Source organism: Stegostoma tigrinum, chromosome 26 (genome assembly GCF_030684315.1).
Source record: "Stegostoma tigrinum isolate sSteTig4 chromosome 26, sSteTig4.hap1, whole genome shotgun sequence".
Classification (NCBI taxonomy): Eukaryota; Metazoa; Chordata; class Chondrichthyes; order Orectolobiformes; family Stegostomatidae; genus Stegostoma; species Stegostoma tigrinum.
Window position 1 is genome coordinate 8216329 of NC_081379.1, and position 26325 is coordinate 8242653.

At 42.5% G+C, this 26325-nt stretch overlaps 1 protein-coding gene across 3 annotated transcripts in view; it reads right to left on the bottom strand.

Annotated features, from left to right (window-relative positions):
• The window catches only part of ydjc (YdjC chitooligosaccharide deacetylase homolog), a 73877-nt gene extending 54949 nt beyond the window's left edge, over positions 1 to 18928 (bottom strand). The window contains exons 1-2 of one of the 3 annotated variants that reach the window (XM_048556036.2): positions 18074 to 18185; positions 8687 to 8800 (exon numbers count right to left, since the gene is read on the bottom strand). Coding sequence is in view for 1 of the 3 variants with exons in the window: in XM_048556037.2 (XP_048411994.1) it covers positions 18074 to 18349 (276 nt within the window). In the remaining 2 variants the exon portion in view is untranslated. Of the gene's footprint in view, positions 1 to 8686; positions 8801 to 18073 lie in introns of all 3 variants that reach the window. The other 2 variants (XM_048556037.2, XM_048556035.2) reach the window with 2 other exon arrangements.
• Positions 18929 to 26325: the final 7397 nt, after the last annotated feature.

The window sequence follows — 26325 nt, forward strand, 5'->3', positions numbered from 1 at the left end:
CATCATCTTCAGTTAAAAGCAAATCCTACCATGTTTTACAGGCTCCACAAAGGGAGATTTCAGGCCTCCTCAAGAAACACGTACAATCTTGAATTCAGCAACCCAGGGACTGCCTGTAATTCAGGCTTTTTTTCCTATTCATTTTCTGGGCTGAGAGTGTTGCTGGCTGGGCCAGCATTTCTTGCCCATCCCTAATTGCCCCTTGAGAAGGTGGTAGTGAACTGCCTTTTTGAACTGCTGCAGTCCATCCACTGTGGATTGACCTACAATTCCAGGATTTTGACCCAGTGACAGCGACGGGATGGTTGTGGGTCAATAGCGCTAACCGCTGACACACTGTGCTGCCCTAAGACTTTTGGCGTGTGGTTACCTGAAATAAAGCTTTCTCTAAAATAAAGCTTGGACTTAACTATTTAAATAGTTATCTTCAGAAGTATAATCTTTTCAATTTAAGTCTTAAATTTCAATTATAGAAAAAAAATACTTAATTTGTAGATACATTTGATTGAAATGAGACAGGATAACAGATTTAAAAAGTCCATTGAGCAGTTAAGTGAGCCAGTGTGCTAGAATACTGGTCATAATTTAGGTTTACATCACTGGCTCAGAACTGTATCCATGTTATTGGTGCTGGTATAAAAGTCTTAATTATGTTTGCACAGCCTTTTAGCTGCATTAATTGAAAAGTTGGATCAATGTTTTGCAGAAACCAAGCCAACCATTTAAAATGGGCTTCCTGATCAAGAAATAAGGATTGAGGATGCATTAAGAAGTATTCACCCTCAAGATGAGAACTGTAAGGCAGTTATGCTTGACCTTCAATTATATTAAATTGTGTTAACATCAAAAGTGAATGGTATTCAATTGTATGCAGTCAACATGTGATTTGTTTAACATTCCATTTTGTAATACAGTCCACAAATATCTTTGTGGTAATTAGTTTTGAGTTTTAAACTTTTCATGTCTTTACAACAAACTTCAGACAAATGTATTGATTTGGGCTGCAATTGTGAAGAATGATTGCAAACCTCATTAGCTGTTGATCTTAACTGTACTAACAAAAGGTTAGGTGGACTACATTTGTATCCTAATCTTTGGAAATCCAGAGCTAATTTTATATTATCAGTGAAAACGTTATCACACTTCAGGAGACCCAGCAACTGTAATATGTGTAAAAGGAATGAGGCAAACCCACCCCTCACATCACAGTGGAGAAGGACAGCATTATAAAAGAAAGTCTCATAATGGCATAAAGTCACAACAACAGAAGAAAACGTGACCAGCCCTTATAATCCTTAGTGTCCTTCACTGTCCATGGTCAAAGTAGGAAGCAAAGCCCACAATGATGTATAAGCTACTGGCTGGTTTGTTGACCTTTAATATATCTGAATGTGCAAGGTAGGAGCAAGGCCAGAAGTCAGACGAGGCCCGGTTATAGCCCACAGGTTTATCTGAAATCACAGACTTTCAGAGTGTTACTCCTTCATCGGGTGACAGAGGCGCAACATTCTGAAAGCCTGAGACTTCAAACAAACCTGTTGGATTATAACCTGGTTTTGTCTAATTTCTGACCTTGTCCACCCCAGTCCAACACCAGCACCTCATCAAATTAGCAGCAGTGGGCCATTCAGCCCCTCTAGTCTCTTCCACCATTCCATCACAATACTCGATTAGACTGTGGTCTCAACTCCAGTCCCAACAACCCCCGATTATCAGTGATCCCTGAAACTCTTCTTAACTAAAGTATTTCCTGTTGCTTTTTTGAATGACATAAACCCAGTCTAAAGTGAGCACATGAGAGCACCTTTACCACATGGATTGCAGTGGTTAAAAATGATTCATCACTACTTTCAAGGGCGATTGAGGATTACCAATAAATGTAATCTACATGTGCAATTCTTTAAAAATCCTACAATCAATGCTTTAAAAATTGTTTTTGAAAATTTAAATTATCCATTTTGTGTTTCCTGGACACTAACCAGCATCCACTGGATTTATCACACTGTCGTTGGCATCATTGCCAACTACACCCATTTGGCGTCATCTGCAAACAGATAAATTAGACATTTTCCACCCAATGAATCATTTACAGGGTTTGTAAACCACAGTAGGCACACACCAATATCTGATACTGCTAGCAAATATCTTTCTGTCTCAATATCCTATTAACGTGCCACATTAGTCAAGTGTCAACATAACCTAATGCTTTGTTATCATTTCCATGCAACGTGAACAAACTTGTGAATAAGCCTCTTCTGTATAAAGTGTCAAATGAGTTTCTAAAATCTAGATCAAAAATACCCATTGCAGAACTCTAATCCATTAGGTCTACAAACTCCCCAGTCTTAATCAGCCATGACGATTTTTTCCCCATGGTAACTATGCTTACTCTATCACTGGTTACTTTGGCAAAGTAGATGACAGGAATTAAATTGGTGCAAACCCAAAACATTGCATTACCACAAGTCTGAAATAAAAACAAAGCTGGAATGCTTGATCATTTGGAGCCTAAAATTGATTATGTTTCATGTTAGTGACCAGGGCCTCGGTTTAATGCCTCATTCACAAGATGGCACCTCCGGTAACATAAAACTTTCTCGGTATTATACTGGAACGTCTGCATAGATCGTGCTTAAATTCTGGGGTGAGACTTGAGCCATTGATATTTGCATCTTTTCTCTCCACAGATGCTGCCAAGTACTTCCAAAATTTTCTGTAATTGGATTGGTGCCACATTAATACTATATGTCAGTTTAAAAGTCCTTTTTTTTTTAAAAAACGCATAATTTGAACTTACCTGGAAATGCTAAACCATGAATTTGAAGGACACCACTTTCATGGAATAGTATACGCAAGCTCCATACACCCAGAACCAGTGAAGGTGTGGTGGATGACACCAAGTGTCAGGTTTTAAGATACATCAAGAGAAAGGGATGCTGTGTACCAGAGACTTGGAAGAAGCTGACTTTGCTCTCCACTTCCTGCGGCAGGGAATGTCGCTCTGCCACTTGTCCTACCTCCCATTCTTAGTGCAGTACTTATAGAAGTGACCTTATAGACGTTTATGAAATCGCGAGGGGCACGGACAGGGTAAATGGGCAAGGTCTTTAAACCCGGGGTGGGGAAGCCCAAAACTAGAAGGCACGGGTTTAAGATGAGAGGGATAAGATTTAAAAGGGAACCAAGGGGCAACATTTTCACACAGAGGGTGGTGCGTGTTTGGAATGAACTGCCAGAGGAAGTGGTGGAGGCTGATACAATTACAACATTTAAAAAGACATCTGGGTGTGTAGATGAATAGGAAGGGTTTAGAAGGATATGAACCAAATATTGGTAAATGGGATTAGATTAATTTAGGATAGCTGGTCAGCATGAATGAGTTGGACCGAAAGGTCTATTACCGTGCTGTACGACTATAAACGTTAATAGAATGCTGGTCAAGTTAAAAAAAGTTTACTGATGTATTCCAGAAATCCTCTTCAAATCTCCGGTAAAAGGCAATTTAAGGAGGACATTAGGAGAAGTGCTGGTCACTAAAATGACACATAGCTCATCAAAATGAATCTCAGTGAGAATGGAAGTGGCATTCAGATTCTTAAAAGTTCCTCCAAGCAGTCATCTGATTTTCAGATTTTCTGATGAAGGGTCTAGGCCCGAAACACCAGCTTTCCTGCTCCTAAGATGTTGCTTGGCCTGCTGTGTTCATCCAGCTGTACACCTTGTTATCTCAGATTCTCCAGCATCTGTAGTCCCTATTATCTCTAAACAGTACAGTGTATTAGACTTCAGTTAGAAGGATCTGGAAATACATTTATTTTTGCCTGGCATGTGGTGGGAAGGATTGATCATCCATATTTTGAAAAGCCTTTTAGGTTTCAGATTGGAGAAGTCACAGCTGGAGCTGGATGTGTAAAACCATCTCCTGAAGAAGGGAGAAGCAAATTATTGCAGATGCTGGAATCTGAACTGAAAGCAAAAGATTTTTGTTTCTTTATTCATTCAAAGGATGAGGGTTTTGCTGGCTAGGTAACATTTATTGCTGATTGGGCAGTTAAGAGTCAACCACATTGCTGTGGGTCTGGAGTCCCATATAGGCCAGACCAGGTAAAGATGGCAGTTTCCTTCCCTAAAAAACATCAGTGAACCAGATGGATTTTTCCCAACAATTGACAATGGATTCACGGTCATCATTAGATTCTTAATTCCAGATATCGATTGAATTCAAATTCCACCATCTGCCGTGGCTGGATTCGAACCCGGGTCCCCAGAACATTAGCTGGGTCTCTGGATTAACAGTCCAGCGATAATACCACTAGGCCATTGCTTCCCCCTGGGATCACAGTGGGTCAGACAGCATTCATGGATATGGCCTGACCTATTGTGATGTTCAGCATTTTGTGGTCTCAGTCCTGAAGAAGGGAGATGGTTTAGAACTGTCAAGAAGTAGGTTCTTTCAGAAGTTTAGTTTGCAAGATCCAGACCAGAAGCGTTTGATTATGACCCTGAAGAGGTTATTTGAAACACAGAGTCTAAATTCAATTTTGAAGACCTAGAAGAGAAAAATCAAATTCTGAGAAGTAGGAATTAATGATGTGGAGGTGCTGGTGTTGGACTGGGGTGGACAAAGTCAAAAATTACACAACGCCTGACAGTAGTCCAACAGGTTTATCCGAAAGCTTGTGTTTCCAAATAAAACTGTTGGACTGTAACCTGGCGTTGTGAGATTTTTCACCAGGAATCACAGCATTGGTTAAGTGCCTAGATGCAGTAGAGAAGGGAATTCTCTCTGGTCTTTCAGTACTGTAAAAGGATGTTCTTGGGATTATATTTTAATGGGATTGTGATATGTCATTATTTCAGTTAATCTACTTTATGATCTTTTCTCTGGTACAATAAACTTCTGTTTTATTGTTAAAACCAAATACACAGCATTGCATGCTCATGTTTCACTGAGAAACCACTATGTTAAAACCAATCTATCAAGCCAGATTTCATCTAACTTCCCCGCAAGTAATGTCTGCTAGGATCTTAATGTGCTGTAATGTTAGTTTATCCACAGTTAAGATCCCATCTTGGAGGGTAGAAAATAAAAAAAAAAATCACTATTTCATCTTGTTCCTTCTAGATATTTTCTTCTTCCATCCACAGGTGGGTTTAGATTTTGAGAGTCAACTCGATCTCTTCCTCAACAGAAATACTTCATTTGTGAAGATATCAGTTTAGGTTTTAAAAGCAGAATAGGCAAAATAAATATTTTAAGTATATAGTTCCTGTTGCAAGGTAGCAAATGCAGTAACCTAATTGCATGGAGCAAGATCCCACAAGCCACATTGAAATAGTTGACCTAATTGGCCAGAATCTCAGAAAAACTCTTAAATGCAAGTTCTCAATGGCAGTGTAGGATCTTGTACATCTTCGTGAAGTAGACAGCAGAGACTTATTCTATTTGTCTCCACCACCCTAGACGAAATCTCTAGCTGTGCAGCATTGAAAGGTCAAACTACATGATATGCTCAAAGCTCTGGCATGAGACTTAATGCACACAAGTGAGAGACATGTTACCTAATGAAGTGATTCTGCTATATAAATGAACCATGAATGAACTTTTGCAATCAACTTATTGCTCCAAGAATCATTAGACCATAAGACATAGAAGTGGAAGTAAGACCATTCGGCCCATCGAGTCCACTCCACCATTTAATCATGGCTGATGGGCATTTCAACTGCACTTACCCACACTCTCCCCGTAGCCCTTGACTCCTTGTGAGATCAAGAATTTATCAATCTCTGCCTTGAAGATATCTAACGTCCCGGCCTCCACTGCGCTCTGTGGCAATGAATTCCACAGGCCCAACCACTCTGGCTGAAGAAATGTCGCCTCATTTCCATTTTAAATTTACCCCCTCTAATTTTAAAGGCTGTGCCCACGGGTCCTAGTCTCCCCGCTTAACGGAAACAACTTCCCAGCATCCACCCTTTCTAAGCCACACATTATCTTGTATGTTTCTAACAGATCTCCTCTCAACCTTCTAAACTCTAATGAATACAATCCCAGGATCCTTAGCCGTTCATCTTACGTTAAACCACCATCCCAGGGATCATCCGTGTGAATCTCTGCTGGACACGCTCCAGTGCCAGTATGTCCTTCTTGAGGTGTGGGGCCCAAAATTGGACACAGTATTTTAAATGGGGCCTAACTAGAGCCTATAAAGTCTTAGAAAGGACTAGAATTAGATTCTTTAATCACATGTACTCAATTACAGGAATACAAGAGTACAGTGAAAAGTTCACCAAGTGTCCATTCTCTGGCATCATCTTAGGTACAAAAGCAGAATTGAAGAAAAGCACACCAAAAGCAGAAATTAAAGAAACAAGAGCAAGGAAAGGAAATCATCCAGGCCTTAAAGTCTTATCTTGCACATGGGCCTAGCCACAGCAAGCAGTATCAATAAGCCTGCAGCTGCTGCCACCCTGCTCCCCAGTCGCTGGAGGAACTGCATTTGTTGCTGCCAATGCTGCCTCTAACCTCTAGAAGGTGCTTTGTTGCTATCGCTGTCACCATCCCATAACAACAAGGGGACCCCCTTTCCACCGCCACTGCCTCTGACTGCCGGGGAGCAGGAGGAGGCCTTTCCACCGCCACTGCCTCCGACCGCCGCGTGGGGGGCCTTTCCACTGCCATTGCTTCTGCATCCCGAAACACGATTGGGAGGCTGCCACCTCTGCACATGGCCCGTGTTTGCTTCTGTGCAGATGCCACTGACGACCCTAATGTAGGAGGCTTTAAAGAAAAAGGGGAACTTACGCAGAGAGTTGTGAGAGCATGGAATGCGTTGCCAGCAGCAGTTGTGGAAGCAAGGTCATTGGGGTCATTTAAGAGACTGCTGGACATGTATATGGTCACAGAAATTTGAGGGTGCATACATGAGGATCAATGGTCGGCACAACATTGTGGGCTGAAGGGCCTGTTCTGTGCTGTACTGTTCTATGTTCTATGTTCTAAAAAGGAAAAAAAAGGAGAAAAAACAGAAAAGACAATAGACAATAGGTGCAGAAGTAGACCATTTGGCCCTTCGAGCCAGCACCATTCATTATGATCATGGCTGATCATCCACAATCAGTATCCTGTTCCTGCCTTATCCCCATAACCCTTGATTCCACTATCTTTAAGAGCTGTATTTCTTTCTTGAAAGTATCCAGAGACTTGGCCTCCACTGCCTTCTGGGGCAGAGCATTCCATATATCCACCACTCTCTGGGTGAAGAAGCTTCTCCTCAACTTTGTTCTAAATGGCCTACCCCTTATTTTTAAACTGTGTCCTCTGGTTCTGGACTCACCCATCAACGGAAACATGCTTCCTGCCTCCAGAGTGTCCAATGCTTTAATTATCTTATACGTCTCAATCAGATCCCCTCTCATTCTCCTAAACTCAAGTGTATACGAGCCCAGTCGCTCCAATCCTTCAACATATGATAGTCCCACCATTCTGGGAATTGGCCTCGTGAACCTACGCTGGGGAAAAAAAAACAATGAGGCAGGCGGATGTGGAGCCCAAACACAGCCCTGTTACCATACCGTTGCCTTGGAAAGATATGATTTTTAACAGTGGCTAATTCTTAACTCGGAAAAGATCATTCTGGTGCTCATTTTTTAAAATTGTTTCAGGAGATGGAGTATCAATGCGAGAATGATATATCATTCATCCCAGATTTCTCTTGAAGTTTTAGTGACATGTTATTATATGAATTCTCAATTTAATATATTCAGTATAGGACATGGGGTTCACATTTATTGCCCATTCTTAGCCGTGCAGTCAATGAGGGCTGGGCACATTCATTGCACTGTCAACAAGGGAGTTCTTGGTTATTGACCCAACAACGAGGAAATGTGCAAAGACTATCTCTATTTTTATGTTTAGAAACCAAGGATCATGAAAGAGTTTGCTACACTCTAAAAATCAAGCTACCAACTTTTATTTACACTGATCATTTAATCTGCTACCAAATGTCCAATTGTTAAGTGGTGCTGGGTGTTCAGAATGGAGAGAGATTTTGGCTGGCAACAAGTAGCTAATTGATCTGTGCCGTGCTACCAATTGCAGTTAGCTCTTAACAGTTTGTAGGTGAGAGCTAGAAGTTTTCATACCTCCAGAAATGTGAAGTGCTAACTTTCTGTAAAGCAGTTACTGTAAGCTGCAGCTTTTGATAATTCATAAATTTGTATGAACAAGTCACTCTGCACTTCCTGCTTCAAGTGCATGTACCTGGAGAGGAGACCCAGAGACAGAAACAGGTTGACAGTTTATAATTGTTTACATATAGCTATAATCTATTTGTCATAAAGGATAATTGAGTATAAAGAATAACAGCTTTCCTTCAATCTTGATATAAAAGATTGGGATAACAAAGTGTGAAGCTGGACGAACACAACAGGCTAAACAGCATCTCAGGAGCACAAAAGCTGACGTTTCGGGCCTAGACCCTTCATCAGAAAAGAGTCTTCATCCTCCTCTCTGATGAAGGGTCAAGGCCCGAAACGTCAGCTTTTGTGCTCCTGAGATGCTTCTTGGCCTGCTATGTTCATCCAGCTTCACATTTTATTATCTTGGATTCTCCAGCATCTGCAGTCCCCATTATCTCTGATCATAAAAGATTGGGGATTTCTGTGCACTTTGTTAAATCTTTACCTTTTGTGACAACTCCAGGAATAGCAGAGCTTGGTTTACAACATACTATCCATTTCAGGCACAACAAACTGCAATGCAGTTCCAAGTCAGGATGATGCAAGCTTTGATTGCTACCTGCAATTAAATGGGAGTACACAACATTGACAAGGAAGGAAATAACTGGAAAAATGTTTCATTATAAAAGTTTGCAAATATCTTAACTATCCAGCTTTACACAATCCTGTACTTCAATCTCCAGATTAATTCATGTGTGAATGTACATGTGCTGCAATGGGACAGATACAGCTGAGACATTAGAATTTTCCGTGTGAATGCTACAGGTATATGACAGCGAGAGTGAATTACTGATTAGCAGTACATGCCATAAACAATTCAATATTGGCAAGAGGTTTCAAAGAATGTCTGTTCAAATATAGTGTCACCACTGAGAATGCATTCCTCAACAATTACTTTCCCAAGTCCTGGAATGACGGCATAGTAACCCCATAATAAATGAAAACGAAAAATGAGTCACTTTCAGATGAGTAAAGCTAATCACTCTAATCAGTCCTCCTTCTCAAAGTCCAAGCAAATCCAAACATTTAAGCAGTCTATTTATACACAGAGAAAACATATCACATTGTTTTAGTATGAATAGTAACAGCAACTTTCACAACATAGAATTCTACAGCCAAAGTCTCTCTACCTTCTATCATCGTAGGAAATCTCTCGCAAAGGCCTCAGTAAAAACTTAAACATCAATGCCAGAAAGTAGACAATTAATTCTCACTGCTGCATGTCATTTCTGACATTATAACTGTGACTGCACTTCAGAAGTGTTTAATTAGCTGTAAGGCACTTCGGGACATGCTGCAGCCATAAAATGTTCCATATAAATTCAGGGTGCTTTAAGAAAAAAGGAGAAAATTTTTAAACTGACAAATACATCCGTTAATAACAGGCAATTGAGTTAGTAGTGCAATGATAAAATCACTGGTCTAGTTGTCTGGAGCCTTACCTTTTCTTGGTTCCAAATCCCACCATGGCATCTGAGCAATTTAATCCACATTAATAAAATTTGGGGTTGAAAGCGAGTACTGGACTGTTACAACTGTTTTAAAACACATCTTGTTCACTAATGTTCTTTAGGGATTGCTATCTGCCATCTTTATCTGGCCTAGACATGACCGTGTAGCTCTTGATTTTTAACTGCAACTGGCCAGGCTGCTCAGCCATTTCAGAAGGAATAGAGTGGCTCACCACCGGCTTCAAGGTCAATTAGGAAAGGACATTAAATGCTTGCCCAGCCACCAATGCTCACATCTCATTCAAGCATTTTTAAAATAGAGAGGAGGGGGCATGCAGAGGTGGTTTATAAAATCTTGAGATTTGGAATCCACTACTTTTCATGCACGGTGCTACAATTGCCACGTGTTTCAAAATAAAAAATGATGCATCTGGACTCCCAGGAATTGATGATTGAGGACAAGCTTATGAGCGAACCCAGGAAACAGGTAAAGTAGTGTGTTTGCTTTTCAATCTCTTTGATCAGTTTTGTTTGTTAGTTCTAAAATAACGTGTACTGAGGCTGTTCAACCGGGCTCAAGTTGGGGAAGAAGGACATTCAAAACAGGAGTTCAAATGGTGATGTGGAGGTATATATCCAGACAGTTGGGAACTCAAATGGGACTCAGAAGCACCCTGTCCCTGTTGGTCCCACAAGTGTTAGGCTTATCAAAAGGGCCACTTCTGTTTCTTGGCTAGCTGCCAATCTGCTTCTACCTTGTACACTGGAATCTTCTCACAGAAAGCCTGGTTAAAATTGCATCTGGTTCCTACAATTAGTGCCTGCTACTTAGTGGGTTGTATTCTTGTTTCACAATCAGAAGCTTAAGGGGTCAAGTTTCACTCAAGCATAGTAAATCCAGCCTGATCCTCCAGTGCGAGAGAGGCAGAGAGACAGAGATTCTTTCCTGGTTTACTGGCTAATAATATTTAACCTCTCAGCCACCACAAACAGTTCTTGTCATTTACCTGATTGCTGTTTGTGGGAGTTTGCTGGGCACAAATTAGCTGGGACATTTCCTAAATTAGTGACCATTCAAAACTTAATTGAATGTAAATAGCTAGCTGTCCTGAACTCTTGAACGGAGCTATGGAAAATGCGATTTCTTTGCTTTATACTGGACGCCAATTGCATGAATAGAGATTATAGCTTGCTTTTAGGCGGATGATCCAATCCACCCACAAAATTCTGCAAGTCAACAGGGAAACAATTGGCATACAAGCACACTAGCAATATATTTTCTTCCAACTGTATGCACATGCTGTGAGCTGGATTAACTATGATCCTAAATGACATGGTTAGATCTCTGGTTCCCACAAGTTTGAAATGACACATGCTTAGTCTCAAATGCATTTCCTACAGTTCTCCTTGTGGCTGCTGGATTAGTTGGTCAGCACTTGACTGTAGTGCAGCAGCAAAACGTGGTACCCCGGATACCCTCAAATGATAAATTAGCTCTTTATAAAACATAACAATGTAACAGAGATAATGGGAACTGCAGGTGCTGGAGAATCCAAGACAACAAAATGTGAGGCTGGATGAACACAGCAGGCCAAGCAGCATCTCAGGAGCACAAAAGCACAATGTAACACTTCCCTTTTTAAAAAAGAACCTTTGCCAAATATACCCGTTCCTATCATTAAACTTCACACTGAAGATTACTAATACAAATTGACATATATAATTAAACTGAGATAATGGGAACTGCAGATGCTGGAGAATCTGAGATAACAAAGCGTGGAGCTGGATGAACACAGCAGGCCGAGCAGCACAAAAGCTGACGTTTCGGGCCTAGACCCTTCATCAGAAAAATGAAGGGTCTAGGCCCGAAACGTCAGCTTTTGTGCTCCTAGGATGCTGCTCGGCCTGCTGTGTTCATCCAGCTCCACACTTTGTTATCTCTATTTATAATTAAACGGAACACCTTTAGAGTCCAGTTGTTATCTTTCCTCAGAAAAAAGGGACTTTCGCAGTATTGCCTAGGTGGTCTCTTCAGCAGAAGCTTCATACTGCAAGTCAGCACTTCGCAATCTCTGAATTACAATTCTGTAGTTTCTTTTTCTCTTTCAATCATTCTATGTACTAGTTTCTGTCAGATTTTCAGTTTCTTGTACCCACCCTCGCTGGTCTTCTTGTATTTGCTATTTCCTCTTCCAAATTCTCCAACATTTCTCACTATTTGTTATTAGTCTCCAGTAAAAGCAAGCGTTCTTCGACTGTAATAGTATTGAAGTGCATCTGCAGTTCATTGTGTTGTCAGAACTCAGTACTGTCACCGTTTTATTTTTTAAATTCTTCCATTTAAAGCACACACTGTTGAAGTTGGGACTCAAGGTTCAGATCTCCTCTTGGACATCTCTTCTGTTTCCTGTATAGCTGGCAGATGCTCTTCTGCAATCTCCTTTTTAAGCAGGTCACAGTATGCTCTGCTCATCATTCAGTCCTGGCTTTTCATCTTCGAATGCTGCAGTTTTAGGAAACCCTCTTTAGCTGCTGAACTTTCCAAATCTTCCTTCTTTCATATCAAGCAAGTGTCTTTCAATATTTTCCTTGATGGCTTCAGTATATGACTCCAAACCATTATCATCATAGGATCTCTGCATTGTGGAAGCAGGCCATTCGGCCAATCAAGCCTACACCAACCTTCCGAACAGCATCCCATCCAGGTCGATCCCTCTAATCCTGCTAATCCACCTAGTCCCTACACGTCCCTGGACACAATGGGCAATCTAGCATGGCCAGTCCACCCTAACCTGCACATCTTTGGATGTGGGATGCAACCACAGCACCCAAAAGGCAGAATGTGCCATCTTCACACCAGTCAACTTGGGTAGATTCGAACCTGAGTGGCTGGCGCAGCGAGGCATCAGTGCTAACCACTCAGCCATCATGCCGCCCCCTAAGCCCAATGCACCTGGTATTCTTGGGCAGACTCCCACCCAAGTACTAACCAGGCCTAAGTCTACTTAGCTTCTGAGATCAGATGAGATCAGTTGTCATTTGCCCTTAATGAAGGAATTTGCCCAAGCTCTAGGTTATGGTAATCACTTCTTTTAGTTCCAACTGTTGGAGCCCACTTTCAGGCTTTCCCCTGACTTCTACTGGTACTTTACATGGGGAATAAATCACATTGCTCCACAACAGCAATATTGATGTGATGTTCAAAATCTTCAAAACATCAAAAAAAATGTGTCAATACAAACACTTTAGATACATTCATGCCAGATCTTCCTTACTTCTGTTTGGAGACCGCTTCTCAGTGGGTGTACTATCTTCAACTCTCATAACCTCAGGATAAGCTGTAGCTGTTGGCAACTGCTCAATCCCACGGACAGTAAGATCGTGTGTTTCAGTGACATGTAACAGAGTTAAAATAGAAGTCAAGAGTTTTTACAGCATGGAGAGAGACCTTTCAGTCCATGGTGTTTGCAACAGTCAAATACCTACTTACTCTAATCCCATTTTCCAGCACTCAGCCCACTGCTTTGTATGCTGTGGAATTTCAAGTGCTGATCTAAATAGTTCTGGAATCAGAGTCAGACAGCATGGAAACAGTCCCTTTGGTCCAACTCGTCCATGCAGAACTTACTTCCAAATTAAACTAGTCCCACCTGCCTGCTCTTGGCCCATATCCCTCCAAACCTTTCCTATTCATGTAAAATGTCCTTTAAATGTTGTAACTATACCCATATCCATCACTTCCTCATCAAGTTCATTCCACATGCAAACCACGCTCTATGTAAAAAAATTGCCTGTTATGTATTTTAAATCTCTCCCCTCTTACCATAAACAGGTGACTCTGGTCTTGAAGTTCCCCCATCCTATGGAAAAGACAACTACCATTAATTCTATATACACACCTCATTATTTTATGAACTTCTATCAGATCACCTCTTAACCTCCTACGGTTTAGTGAAAGTCCCAGCCTATCCAGCATTTCTTTATAACTCAAACCTTCCATACCCAGCAACATCCTGGTAAATCTCTTCTGAACCTTCTCCAGTTGCATAATATCCTTCCTTTTCACTGGGTGCCCAGAACTGGACACAGTATTCCAGAAGAGGCCTCACCAGTGTCTTGTACAACCTCAATAACTTCCCAACTCCTATACTTGAGGGACTGAGCAATGAAGGCAAGTGTGCCAAGCACCTTTTTAACCACCCTGTCTATATGTGACGCAAACCTCAAAAGAATTATGTACTTACAGCCCGAGATCCCCCTGTTCTACAACACAATCCAAGGCCCTACCATTAATTATATAAGCTCTACTCTGGTTCGTGGTACCAAAATGCAATACCTCAGATTTATCCAGATTGAACTCCATTTGCCATTTTTGAGCCACTGACATATTTGCTCAAGATCCCTTTATAAATCTTAGAAAACCTTCTTCTCCGTCTACTGTCACCATGAAGGTGCCTGTGTCTTTGACCTTTCTAGGCAGCGAATCCAATCACACAACTCTCAGGGTGGAAGAAAAATCCTCAAACCCTTCTAAATCCCCTGCTCATTAGCTTAAAACTATGCCCCTTGGTATCTGATGCCTCCAAAAGGGGAACGGTTTCTCCCTATCTACCCTGTCTATGCCGCTCAGAGCTTTGTACACCTCAAGCAGACCTCCCCTCAGTCTTCTCTACTAAGGAAAGCAACTCCAGCCTAGCTAGTCTCTCTTCATGGCAGAACTGAACCCAGAAACATTCTGATTAATCTCTTATGCACACTCTAGTGCAATCACATCCTTCCTAATGTGGTGCAACTAGAACCGCACAGCATTCCAGCCATGGCTTAACTAGCATTACGATGGAACTACATATAACCTCCTTGCCTTTGTAATTAATACCTTGACTAATAAAAGTAAGTGTCCCAGCCACTTTATGTACCACGCTGGCTGTCCTCCAGTCCTCTGGCACCCCTCCGTTGGATGGAGAAGATTTGAAGATTTATGTCAGAGTCCCTGTAATCTCCTCCCCGTCTCCCATGCCTGCCTTATCTGGTTCTCATCTCTGCCTTATCTCATCTGGTTCTGGTTATTTATCCACTTTAAAGCTGCTAAAACCAAAATTACCTCCTCCCTCCCAACACTAATTTGTTTCCCATCCTTCATTTCTTGACCTAAGTCATCCTTCTCTATTGTGAATACATTTACAAATACAAAGCTCAGATATTTTTATCTTTGTGTATCCCTCTGATTTGGGTTTTTTCTAGGTATTGAATTTTAGCTCCCCTCTACGGCTTTATCATGACATTGACTTGGTTTCAGAGTATCTTACCTCAGGTAAATAGCTTCTTTCCAATCTTCAAAGAAAGATCTTTAGTTATAGCATGACATAGCTCCATGCTCTAGTATCAAATTTCAGTTTCAGATGGATGTGGTTATGAGCTTCCTTCTCACTCTCACCTCGATCTGAATGATTGGGAGGATTTATTTTCCATAGGCACTCTGGCCCATTAATTCATGCAGCTCTCTGATTCCTATGCCTGTTGTGTTGTTGCCATCTACTAGAGTATGCCAAGTCTCCTCATTCACCCCAATGCTCTGTCTCATGATACTTTCAAATACCACTTCCTTTGTTGTGAACATCTTTTTCCATGGATTGGGCTTTCCACAAGGTCTGCAGCTTGATGCAAATGCAGGACATTTCTTTCTCAACGTTAACTCATGCGGTTATCCACAGCTGCTGCACATTTTTCTCTGTCTGGCATGCATTCTTTCATTGCTATTTCACCACAGCAATCCTGCTGTATTTCTCTACTCTTAACTGGAAGTCAGTAGTTGGAGTAGTCAGCTTCATGTGGCTTGTTGTACTCTGGCAGTGTCTATAGCTTTTGATATTGTGAATTGTGTTCTTGGAAATCAAATATTTTTGTATTTCAAATTTAATCATATTCAGAAATGATTAGCAACCTCATCTGCTTCCAGCATTAGGCTTTGAAATTCATAATTAATTGCTGGATTGGATGATTTGACTTTTGCTGGAGATGGGTCCTAACCCGATCAAATATTTGTGTCTGGGTTTTTACTGTCTCATGTCCTTGTTATTAAATGAATTTAACCCTTTCTCTTCACCCCATTAAAATCATGTAGCTGATCTTTGTTTCTTTACTACTACCTTTTAGAAAGCTATTTGAATGGGAGTCTGCACTTACATTGACATTTCTCGACTGGCTCTATGACACCAATAATTTCCCGATTCACGCTGGCCTGTAGTGGCCACCATTTCATGTCTGCACATTAAACAAGTTTTTTGTTGTCTTTGGCACTAATTCAGGTTGACTTTTGCTCTTCAATCTAATTCAGCTTCAGCATAAACTTAATTTATTTGAAATGTCTTTAGAATTACAGTTAGAATGAGCTTTGTTGTCACATGTACTCAAGCGAGTACAGTGAAAAGTTTACAAGTCACCACTAACTCAAGGTAAATCTTGAGTACAAATTCTTCAGGGAAAAAGATAGAACAATAAAGAAATATAAAGTCCAGCATTACAGATCTTGGAATAAATTATAAAAGAAGTAGAAAGTTCAGAATAACAGTTCTTCCAACCCAGTTCACGCTGGCACTTAGTCTCCAGTCTGCACCAGGCCCTGACTCCAGATCATGCCGGTCTTCATCTCCAGGTTCTCAAGACCAGGTGATGGCTCTGGAGTCATCTCAAGACCGGAAATCCATGTTGAGGCTGTGCCAGGTCAAAAGACCACGAAGCTGGGCCACCGAGAGACTGCCACACCCGGCCACAGGGAGAATGCCATGCTGAGCTGAGAGATCGCTCACTTTTGGTGCCACTCACAGAGTACCTACGACCACCATGTTATGTCTTCTGGCTCTCAAGAGTTTGAAATAAATCACATTTTTTCAGACTCCGAGTGCTGAAGCTTTACTGAATATATTTCTTACACATTTCCATGTATCAGTGAACTGATAGAATTGCTAGCCACCTGACTGCAGGATAGAAGTAGATCTGGCACTCTGGGATGTATAGTCACATAATAATTAGTTCCTCTTTCTTTACAAAGAATATAACATTGCATTGACTGAATAATGTATCAAAAGGAAACAACAACAGCACAACGAAAGTAACACAGGGAACAAGATCCACATTTTACTGCAGCCTTTTCCTTACTTTGTGTGTATTTTACTTTTTGCCAATGTTGGCAAACAATAAAGAGCTCTGAATATCTTCCTAAGAACTGGGAACGGGGGCAATGACCCATCTCACACTCTTATGCCTTCAACCCACCAGTTCTGTGCGAAATATTTTTTGTATCGAGGATACAAACAGCCTATCTCTGCCCTAAAAAAAAAATGTAGAGACTCTGCTTCCATCGCCTTTTGAGGGAGCACCAAAGATTACAGCCATCTCTGAGAAAAGAAATTTTCCTCAAGTCCGTCTTAAAGGAGCAACCCCCTATTTTAAAAACAGTGACCTCCGAGTTCTAGACTCTCAAACGAGAGGAAACATCCTTTCCACGTCTACTCTGCTAAGACCCCTTGGGATCTCAAATGTTTCAATCATGTTGCCTCGCCCTCTAATCTCAGCAGGTACAAGCCCTGCCTGTGAAATTGAGTTTTGGTAACTACCTGATCAAACACACGAAAGGAAACAAAATAAAATATATATAGAAGAAAACAGCGGAATTTCAAGGTTAGTATTCCTGGAAGAGAAGTGACTTCCTCCCCATTCCATACCTTCGTTCTTGATCCGCCACTTCATAACAAAAATCTTATTCAACTCAAATCATCTTATTTTTTTTTCCTGACTGGCAACTAGAAAATACGACCTCCACGGGTCACAATGTGTTTTCTTTTTTAAAAAAAATTCCCGAACCTTTTGCACTACACCTGCAAAGAACTGGAGAGTTCACATTCATCCTTTTCATACATGAAGGATCATAATGACTGCAAAGTGCTCCGACCACAAGCAAACTGCCCAAAGGCATCACATCCTCATTCAATCTGATGGGTTCCCACAAGTCGTTTGCTAATTTAGTTTCTTTTTAAAAAAGGGCAAAAAAGGGGCAATTTGTCCTCAAAAACAAAGGAATTTCAGCTTGTGGAATAAAGCTTCTTACACATGCATACCCACAGAGAAATCCATTCTTAAAGTAGCCACGTTGCTTTTCAGAAAATAGTCTCCTATTGCAGAAACCGGTTTCCCTTTAGACAACATTATAACAATCAAAAAGAACCTGGGCACATCCCCCAAAAGAAGCTGCTTTAGCTCCGAGAAAGTCTAAGCTCAGCTTTCCATTGTCACTTCAACGCTGAAGAGATCACTTAACATGACTCACTTTTTTCCCCTCAAGAAGGAAGTCATGGTAACATTGTAATTTATAATCCCAGTGTTACCTGTTCGCTCCAAAACACCAGCCTTGATGCTCGGTTGCTGTGGGATCGATTGGGAACAGGAACCTTATCGTGATTTACTTCGGCTAGGAAGTCCCAAATAGTGGGAACCTTTCGCTGGGCTCCTTTAAATACGTCTTGCCAGTTCAATGCCGCCAGGAGGATGTTACGTCCCTTTCCAGAGATATCACACCAAGAGGCCAAGGCAAACACGTATTGCAAGACACATCCGTACTGGGGGCAACTTCGGCTCAAATTCCCGCCCCCATGCGGCACCATCCACAACCTGCTCCCTTGTGCGTCCAAGTTTATTCAGAAGGTGTGTTTCACCAGCAGAATTCACTTCCGCGCATTCTAAGCACCGCTTTACATAGTCCAGGAATCGTACCTTCCACCAGAGTTCGCTCCCATTGTGAGGCACGGTTACCGCCAGCGTTTAATCAAACCATAAGAGCCACAGTGAAGACTCAATGACTGGCCATTGCTAACAAGGGATTTCCGAAAGGCTGCAGTCCAGCTTCAAGGTTACTGCGCCCTCTAAAGAAGGAAATGAATAAAGGACCCTGTGTCCTGGTGGCTAAGATGAGTTTATTTTCCTTTGGCTTGTGCTGGTTTCAATCAACGTGGACTCAGCTAAATTTTTTAACCAAACCGGCGCAAAATAGGATGAGGGGAATTTTAGACGCAAGCTACGTCAAGCCGTAAAACTACGTTTCCGCTATCTTTCCTGGTAGTAAAATAAGCCACGCCAAAAATAAAACCTAGCCACGCCCACGAGTTAAATTGAAAATAGTTTTCTACCAATCGCTCTCGTTTCAGAAGGCGTCTGCAAACTGAGCTTTGCTTTAGACGTATGTTCAAATTTAAAGAGAAGTTTTTTTTGCACTGACCGCTCAAACTAAACGGAAGCAAAACTCTACCCAGTTGGTTGAGATAGCGGTTGGCTTCGGGTGGATTTCTCGAACTCGCTTACACAAAAAGTCACCCAGATCTGCAACATCTCAGCAACTGCCACATTCCTAACAGCTCCAGTCCTGACCAAAGACCAGAAACAGAAGTTGCTGGAGAAGCCACGCAGGTCTGGCAGCATCTGTGGAGAGAATTCAGAGTTAGCGTTTCAGGTCCAGCGACCCTTCATCCACTTCCAAGATTTCTCTCAGTGCTGCTTGACGGGCTGACGCGTCGTGCTTTCCCCTTTGAAAGTTCAGATTGGCAGCATCTGCAGCATTTTGCGATTGTTCCAAAGTTGAATCCCCTGCTGTTTCTCTTCCAGAAAGGTCAACCTTGAACAAAGTCTGCCCTTCTCTCAGACGGGATTTCCAATCATCTCTCTTATCTTCTTTATTTCTTCACATTGCCTTTCTTGTGTTTGATCAGGTAGCTGCCAACACTCAGTTTCACAGACTAGGCTTGTACCTGCTGGAGTTTAGAGGGTGAGGGGTGAGTTGATTGGAACAGCTAAGATTCCAAGGGGTTCTGACAATAAATGTGGAGAGTCTAAAACTCTGGAGGCTCCTGTTTGAAATAAGACCAATAGACATAGGAGTGGAAGTAAGGCCATTCGGCCCATCAAGTCCACTCCACCATTTAATCATAGCTGATGGGTATTTCAACTCCACTTCCCTGCACTCTCCCCGTAGCCCTTAATTCCTTGCGAGAAATGATCAATCTCTGTCTTGAAGGCATTTAATGTCCCGGACTCCACTGCGCTCCGTGGCAATGAATTCCACAAGCCCACCACTCTCTGGCTGAAGAAATGTCTCCTCATTTCCGTTTTAAATTTACCCCCTCTAATTCTAAGGCTGTGCCCACGGGTCCCAGTCTCCCCGCCTAATGGAAACAACTTCCCAGCGTTCCCCCTTTCTAAGCCATACATTATCTTGTAAGTTTCTCTTAGATCTCCCCTCAACCTTCTAAACTCTAATAAATACAATCCCAGGATCCTCAGCCGTTCATCATATATTAGGCCTACCATTCCAGGGATCATCCGTGTGAATCTCTGCTGGACACACTCCAGCGCCAGTATGTCCTTCCTGAGGTGTGGGGCCCAAAATTGGACACAGTATTCTAAATGGGGCCTAACTAGAGCTTTATAAAGTCTCAAAGCACATCACTGCTTTTATATTCCAACCCTCTTGAGATAAACGACAACATTACATTCGCTTTCTTAATCACAGACTCTACCTGCTAGTTAACCTTCAGAGAGTCCTGGACCAACACTCCCAGATCCCTTTGTACTTGGGTTTTATGAATTTTCTCACCGTTTAGAAAATAGTCCATGCCTGTATTCTTTTTTCCAAAGTGCAAGACCTCACATTTACTCGCATTGAATTTCATCAGCCATTTCCTGGACCACTCTCCTAAACTGTCTAAATCTTTCTGCAGCTTCCCCACCTCCTCAGTACTACCTGCCTGTCCACCTATCTTCGTATCATTGGCAAACTTCGCCAGAATACCCCCAGTCCCTTCATCAGATCACTAATATATATATGTTTTCATCTTTTGTCTATAATTTTCCATCTTTTGTCTTGATCCTTTCTTAAACAAGGGGCTTATAACAGCGATTCTCCAATCATCTGGGACTTTCCCTGACTCCAGTGACTTTTGAAAGATCACAAACAACACCTCCACTACTTCCTCAGCCACCTCCCTTGGAACTTGGGGATGTAGCCCATTGGGGCAAGGAGATCTATCAATTTTTAGAAAGGGGTTACTCATTTAAGACTAAGATGAGGGGAATTTCTTTTCTCTCAGAGGGCCGAGAGTCTTTGGTGCTCCCTCGAAATGTGATGGAAGCAGAGTCTTTAAATATTTTTAAGGCAGAGGTAGACTGTGTATCCTTGATACAAATAAAACGTTTGACACAGGACTGATGGGCTGGAGGCATAAGGGTATGACATGGATTATTGCCCTCATTCCCAGTTCATCGGAAGATATTGAAAGCTATTCATGGTTTCCATCTCTGCATACCAAAATGCACTATCTTGACCTCCCTGTGACAAATACTTTCTCAAAGCTGTACAGATCTGCAGTTTCATTTTATTCTGAGTCTCAATGAGCACTTTAACTGCAGAAAGCTACAGCACAGAGGGATTTGAGAATCCTTGTGCATTAATCACAAAAAACTCACATATAACTTCAACAGGTAATAGGGATGACAAATGGCATGTTGATCTTCATTCAAAGGGTATGGTGTATAAAAATTGGGAAAGCTTGTTAAAACAATACAAAGCGTTGGTGAAATGACAGTCCGAACACTGAACAAATATGAAGAGAAGTTGAGTTGGTTAGGTTTGTGCTTATTGCAACTTAGAAGAATGAGAGACAACCTTATTGAAACATGCTCGATTCTGAGGGGATTTGACAGGATAGATGCAGAAACATCGTGTTCCACTTGTGGGACAATCTAGGGCCAGAGGGCATCATCGCAGACTAAGGGGTTTGCCATTTTAAGTCTGATAGGATCCTGGTTGGATGCCATTGCCATACACGGGGAACAGTGGAAGGGCTGTAAGTTAAATGGGGATCGTTGCTGACTGGATCATCGTGCCAAAGCCACACTAAAACAGTTCTGCTTCAAGGTCCCTGAAGGGAAGCAGATTATTGCATATGGGAAGAGGCACTAGCCTGCTTTCAGTACTGCGCACAATGCACACTGCCATCATGAATGTCATGTGGCTGTCATTCTGTCCGCACCAGCCATTCTGAAGCAGCACAGGATGCAGCTTACCATAGAACACGTGGTGGTGGTAGTGAGTTGGGAGGGGTGATGTAGGGAGCCAGGAGTTAATGCTGCCCGTCTTAAAACTGGGTGAGGATGCAGAAATCTGGAATCCCTTCACCTGTCAGGGCCCTCTTATTTATCATGGACCAGTTTGTCCAACAATGCAAGAAAGAGAAGTGTTTGGTGTATTGGGAATGTGTGTATAAACACTCAATGATCATGTATTTGCCTGTCAGGTGGTGAGCTCCCCCAGTAAACAAGAGACAAGTTCAGTATGAAATATCTCCACAGAAGCCAGTATCCTGCCACTAAGTCACCCTTTATTTACACATGCATCATACTTGAAACTACTCCAGTCTCCTAGATGCCAGCTCTAAGAATAAACACAATCCTTGACCCTCCTGTTTATATCTGTCAGCCAGGGCTCCCTGATTGGACTAGGTTAATAGCCCCAATCAGGGAATTAGTATTCTATGAAGTCCACCTGGCTGACATCATTAGAATCACTACATCCCTCCCCCTTTAAGTCCAGTGACATAGGCCTGTTCCTTTACTTGTAGCTTCTCCTGGGGCATTTTCCCACTAGGTCTGATGCGCTAAAGCTTGGGGCAGCTGCCGCCAAGGCGCGGTGGGGAAAGACCACCGTATGAAACCCCTCGTCCAGAATAGAAACAAGGGCCCTATCTGGTAACTGGGCCCAGCTGGCGCCTTCCCCAACTGGTCAGGGCGCCAATGGGGACTGTGTGGGGAGATGACTGCTGGGGTATTTTCTTTGTTTTGTTTTTTTCCTTATAGTTGGTGTACATACCCCCGGGTAACCCGGAGCGGCTAGCATGACTGGGTAGGTGTATAAATAAGTTTTATTTTTTGTACATTCTATGAATAAAGTATATTTTTTCAAATTAAAAAAATATTTCCCACTAGTTCTGGTTCGTCTGAATCAGCCCGGATACGGACAGTGTGTACTGGACTGTAGCCCGCCTTTTGTGACTGGAGAGTCTCAGAAGAAATTCATCCTCTTCTTCAGGCAGTAATGGCATTGAGGTTGTGACATCTGCTGTAGCCATCTCAAACTCCCAGGTTTCTTCGATGCTAGATGGAGAGGGAGAGCCCATAGGTTCCAACCTTAGGGAATATTAGGCTCCTAATAACTGAAAAAGCTGGGGGTCCACTAGCTGTCAGGAGAATTCATAGATTCATAGATCCTCTACAGTGTGGAAGCAAGCCATTTGGCCCATTGAGTCCACACTGAACTTCCAAAGAGCATCAGACCCAGACACATCCCCTACCCGATCCCTGTAACCCCACATTTCCCATGGCATACCCACCTTATCTACATCTCGCGGGAAACTATGGGCAGTTTAATGTGGCCAATCCACATAATCCGCATATCTTTGTATCTTTAGACTATAGTCTGAGTAAACCAATTCAGCGCTAAAGGTGTGGAGGATGAGTTTCTGGGCTGTATTAGGGATGGTTTTCAAGAGCAGTATGTTCTAGTTTCGATCTAGTATTACGTAATGAGAAATAGCTAAGTAACAACTAAAAGTGAGGTAGTTCATTCTGAAACAAAGGTGTGAAATTTGAATAAGGGAGGTTAAAAAAAAACATAAGGCGCAATGTGGCTGAGGTTGACAGGGCTTTGCTTTTTATCTGTACTAATGTCATTTGCCTGGAAAAAAAATGCATTCTTTCCACTTACTGGGCCTAGTCTTCGACTGCAGGATTGAATGAGTCAAGCTTCCCAAACAATGGCATGATGACAGCAATCTTACCCCAAATCAAAGATGACTGTTGTGAGAGAATTTCTTCAGGAGTGTATTTTTTCTCTTGTCACCACTGAAATAACTCCACAGAGGCTGGTCTGGCTTCATCAGAGCCAACTCTCAGAGTGAGCAGAACCTCTGATGCTATTGTTTATACCTGTCAGCCACTGCTCCCTGGTTGGATCTGATTAACAGGCCCAACCAAGGAACTCACATTCCGTGGGGTTCACCTGTCTGACCTCGTTATAGTCAGTACACAATGCCCAATAAATGTGAGAAAATAAGCAGCAGTTGGGTGTGATCCCTTCAGTGCGCATCATGCATGTGATAATGAAGCTGTCAGGCCCATGCGGTAAGGCTGTAGTGGTAGAGTTAGACTAAGGGTTAGTTTTATGAATATGAGGTTGCAGTGAAAAGATCATGGTACTTACTCTTGTGGAGAATAGAAGAACATTCATCTTTTTTTCTGCATGGGTCCCAGTTCCTCTATGCCACTTTGCAGCACTGACCTCCTGTGATCTTTGACCAGGCTGCCCAGATCTGTTGCAAAGGCATCTTTTGCCCATTAATGGGAAAGATGACCTTTTAATCCAGGCAACCTGGAGCAGAGTGCCTAGTGAGACAGATCAGCAATTCAGTAGATCAGGGTTGATATCGTAATGGATGGAAACATCTGCAGGAACAGTGGAGTGGCAACTGTATTATTGTCTGACAGACTGCCATGTGCCACTGAGAGACAGGACCAACAAATCACCATGGGCCAGGCTGAATCCCTCACTAACCCAACACCTCCTGATGCTGGGTCTGTGCTGAGGCTAGGAGTGAAGAAAAGAAACAGCAAGAGAGAGAGAAAAAAAGAAAGAAATGCACAGAATGGATGAGTTCTGGGTGAAGTGTCCAACTCTGCCACCATATGCGCAAGTCTCAGATTTTATGGTAGTGAAAATTGTTCGTCCTGTTAATAAACTTCAAGACATCTGTTTCAAAAGAACCGAGTCTTTGTGGTTTATGTAATAAGGGCTAACATCTAAGAAAAACTGAGATGACGTCAGCCTGCCAGCTGCATATGATTTGCTCTTAACTTGCTGTAAGACTCACTTATACATGAAATAAACCGAGAAGCAGTTAATCGCTTTAAAAAAACTCACTGTGGGCCATGATGGAATTGACATCATTTAAGGAGCCCACCTCTCTACTTTAACTGCAAAATGGAAAATCCCATTAATTAACTCTGTTAACTCTGTTTTTCTTGATTATTAATAATATTGTTTAGCCCGTTGTTTCCAGAATTTCTTGACAGAATTTTACATGGGAACAATACACTGACTCTCCTTCCACTCATCATCCTGGAAGGAAAGTCAATGGTCAGCTGATAGGTTCAGTAGAAAAGTGTCTGGCAGCCATAACATGCTGCGAGTGGGTGGACAGAATTGATGCTGTAAAGACTACTCCAGCCCCACCACACCCAGCACTTTTCCCTGCAACCGCAGGAAGTGCTACACCTGCCCCTACACCTCCCCTCTCACCCCCATCCCAGGCCCCAAGAAGACCTTCCACATCAAGCAGATATTCACCTGCACATCTGCTAATGCGGTATACTGCATCTGCTGTTCCCATTGTGGCCTCTTCTACATTGGGGAAACCAAGCGAGTGCTTGGGGATGACTTTGCAGAACACCTACGCTCGGTTTGCACTAAACTACTGCACCTCCCAGACGCAAACCATTTCAACTACCCCTCCCATTCCTCTTACCGCTCCCATTCCTCTGACGACATGTTCATCCTGGGCCTCCTGCAGTGCCACAATGATGCCACCCAAAGGTTGCAGGAATAGCAACTCATATTCCGCTTGGGAACCCTGCAGCCCAATGGTATCAACGTGGACTTCACAAGCTTCAAAATCTCCTCTCTCCCTACCGCACCCCAAATCCAGCCCAGCTCGTCCCCGCCTGCCTAACCTGTCCTTCGTCCGATCTATCCCTTCCTCCCACCTCAAGTCCCACCCCCATCTCCTACTTACTAACCTCATTCTGCCCCCTCGACCTGTCCATCCTCCCTGGACTGACCTATCTCCTCCCTACCTCCCCACCTACACTCACCTCTACAGGCTCCATCCTGCCTCTTTGACCAGTCTGTCTCCTCCCCACCTATCTCCTCCTCTATCCATCTTCTATCCGCCTCCCCCTCTCTCCCTATTTATTTCAGAAACCCCTTCCCCTCCCCCATTTATGAAGAAGGGTCTTGGCCTGAAACGTCAGCTTTCCTGCTCCTCTGATGCTGCTTGGCCTGCTGTGCTCATCCAGCTCTACACCTTGTTATCTCAAATTCTCCAGCATCTGCAGTTCCTACTATTTCAGAATTAGAGAGTGGTTCCTTTTCACCTAAGTTGGCCAGTTAAGTAAAATGGGGACTTTGGATAGTTTGATTAAATCTTTTGACATTTTGGAATTGTGGGGCTTTATTTCCAGTGCACTACTCTAGTGAGCTGTGACAAAGCAGAGTGGAACTTCCACCTCTCAGCTTCCAGTATTATTAGTGCCAGAGTTAGATGTGGGTACTCCTGGGACAGCAACGAATCCCAAAAAGAAAGCCTGAAGGAACCCTGGACCGACGTACATTGGAGGTATTGGGCATGGATAGTTTGAAGGTTTGGATATGTGTTAATAACTGTACAGGGAGGAAGGAAGTGGGTAATATTTTGTGGGAGTGTCCCCTGGTAGTCACAGCATATGCATTGCACACTCCCATTCTTTCTGCACTTTAAAA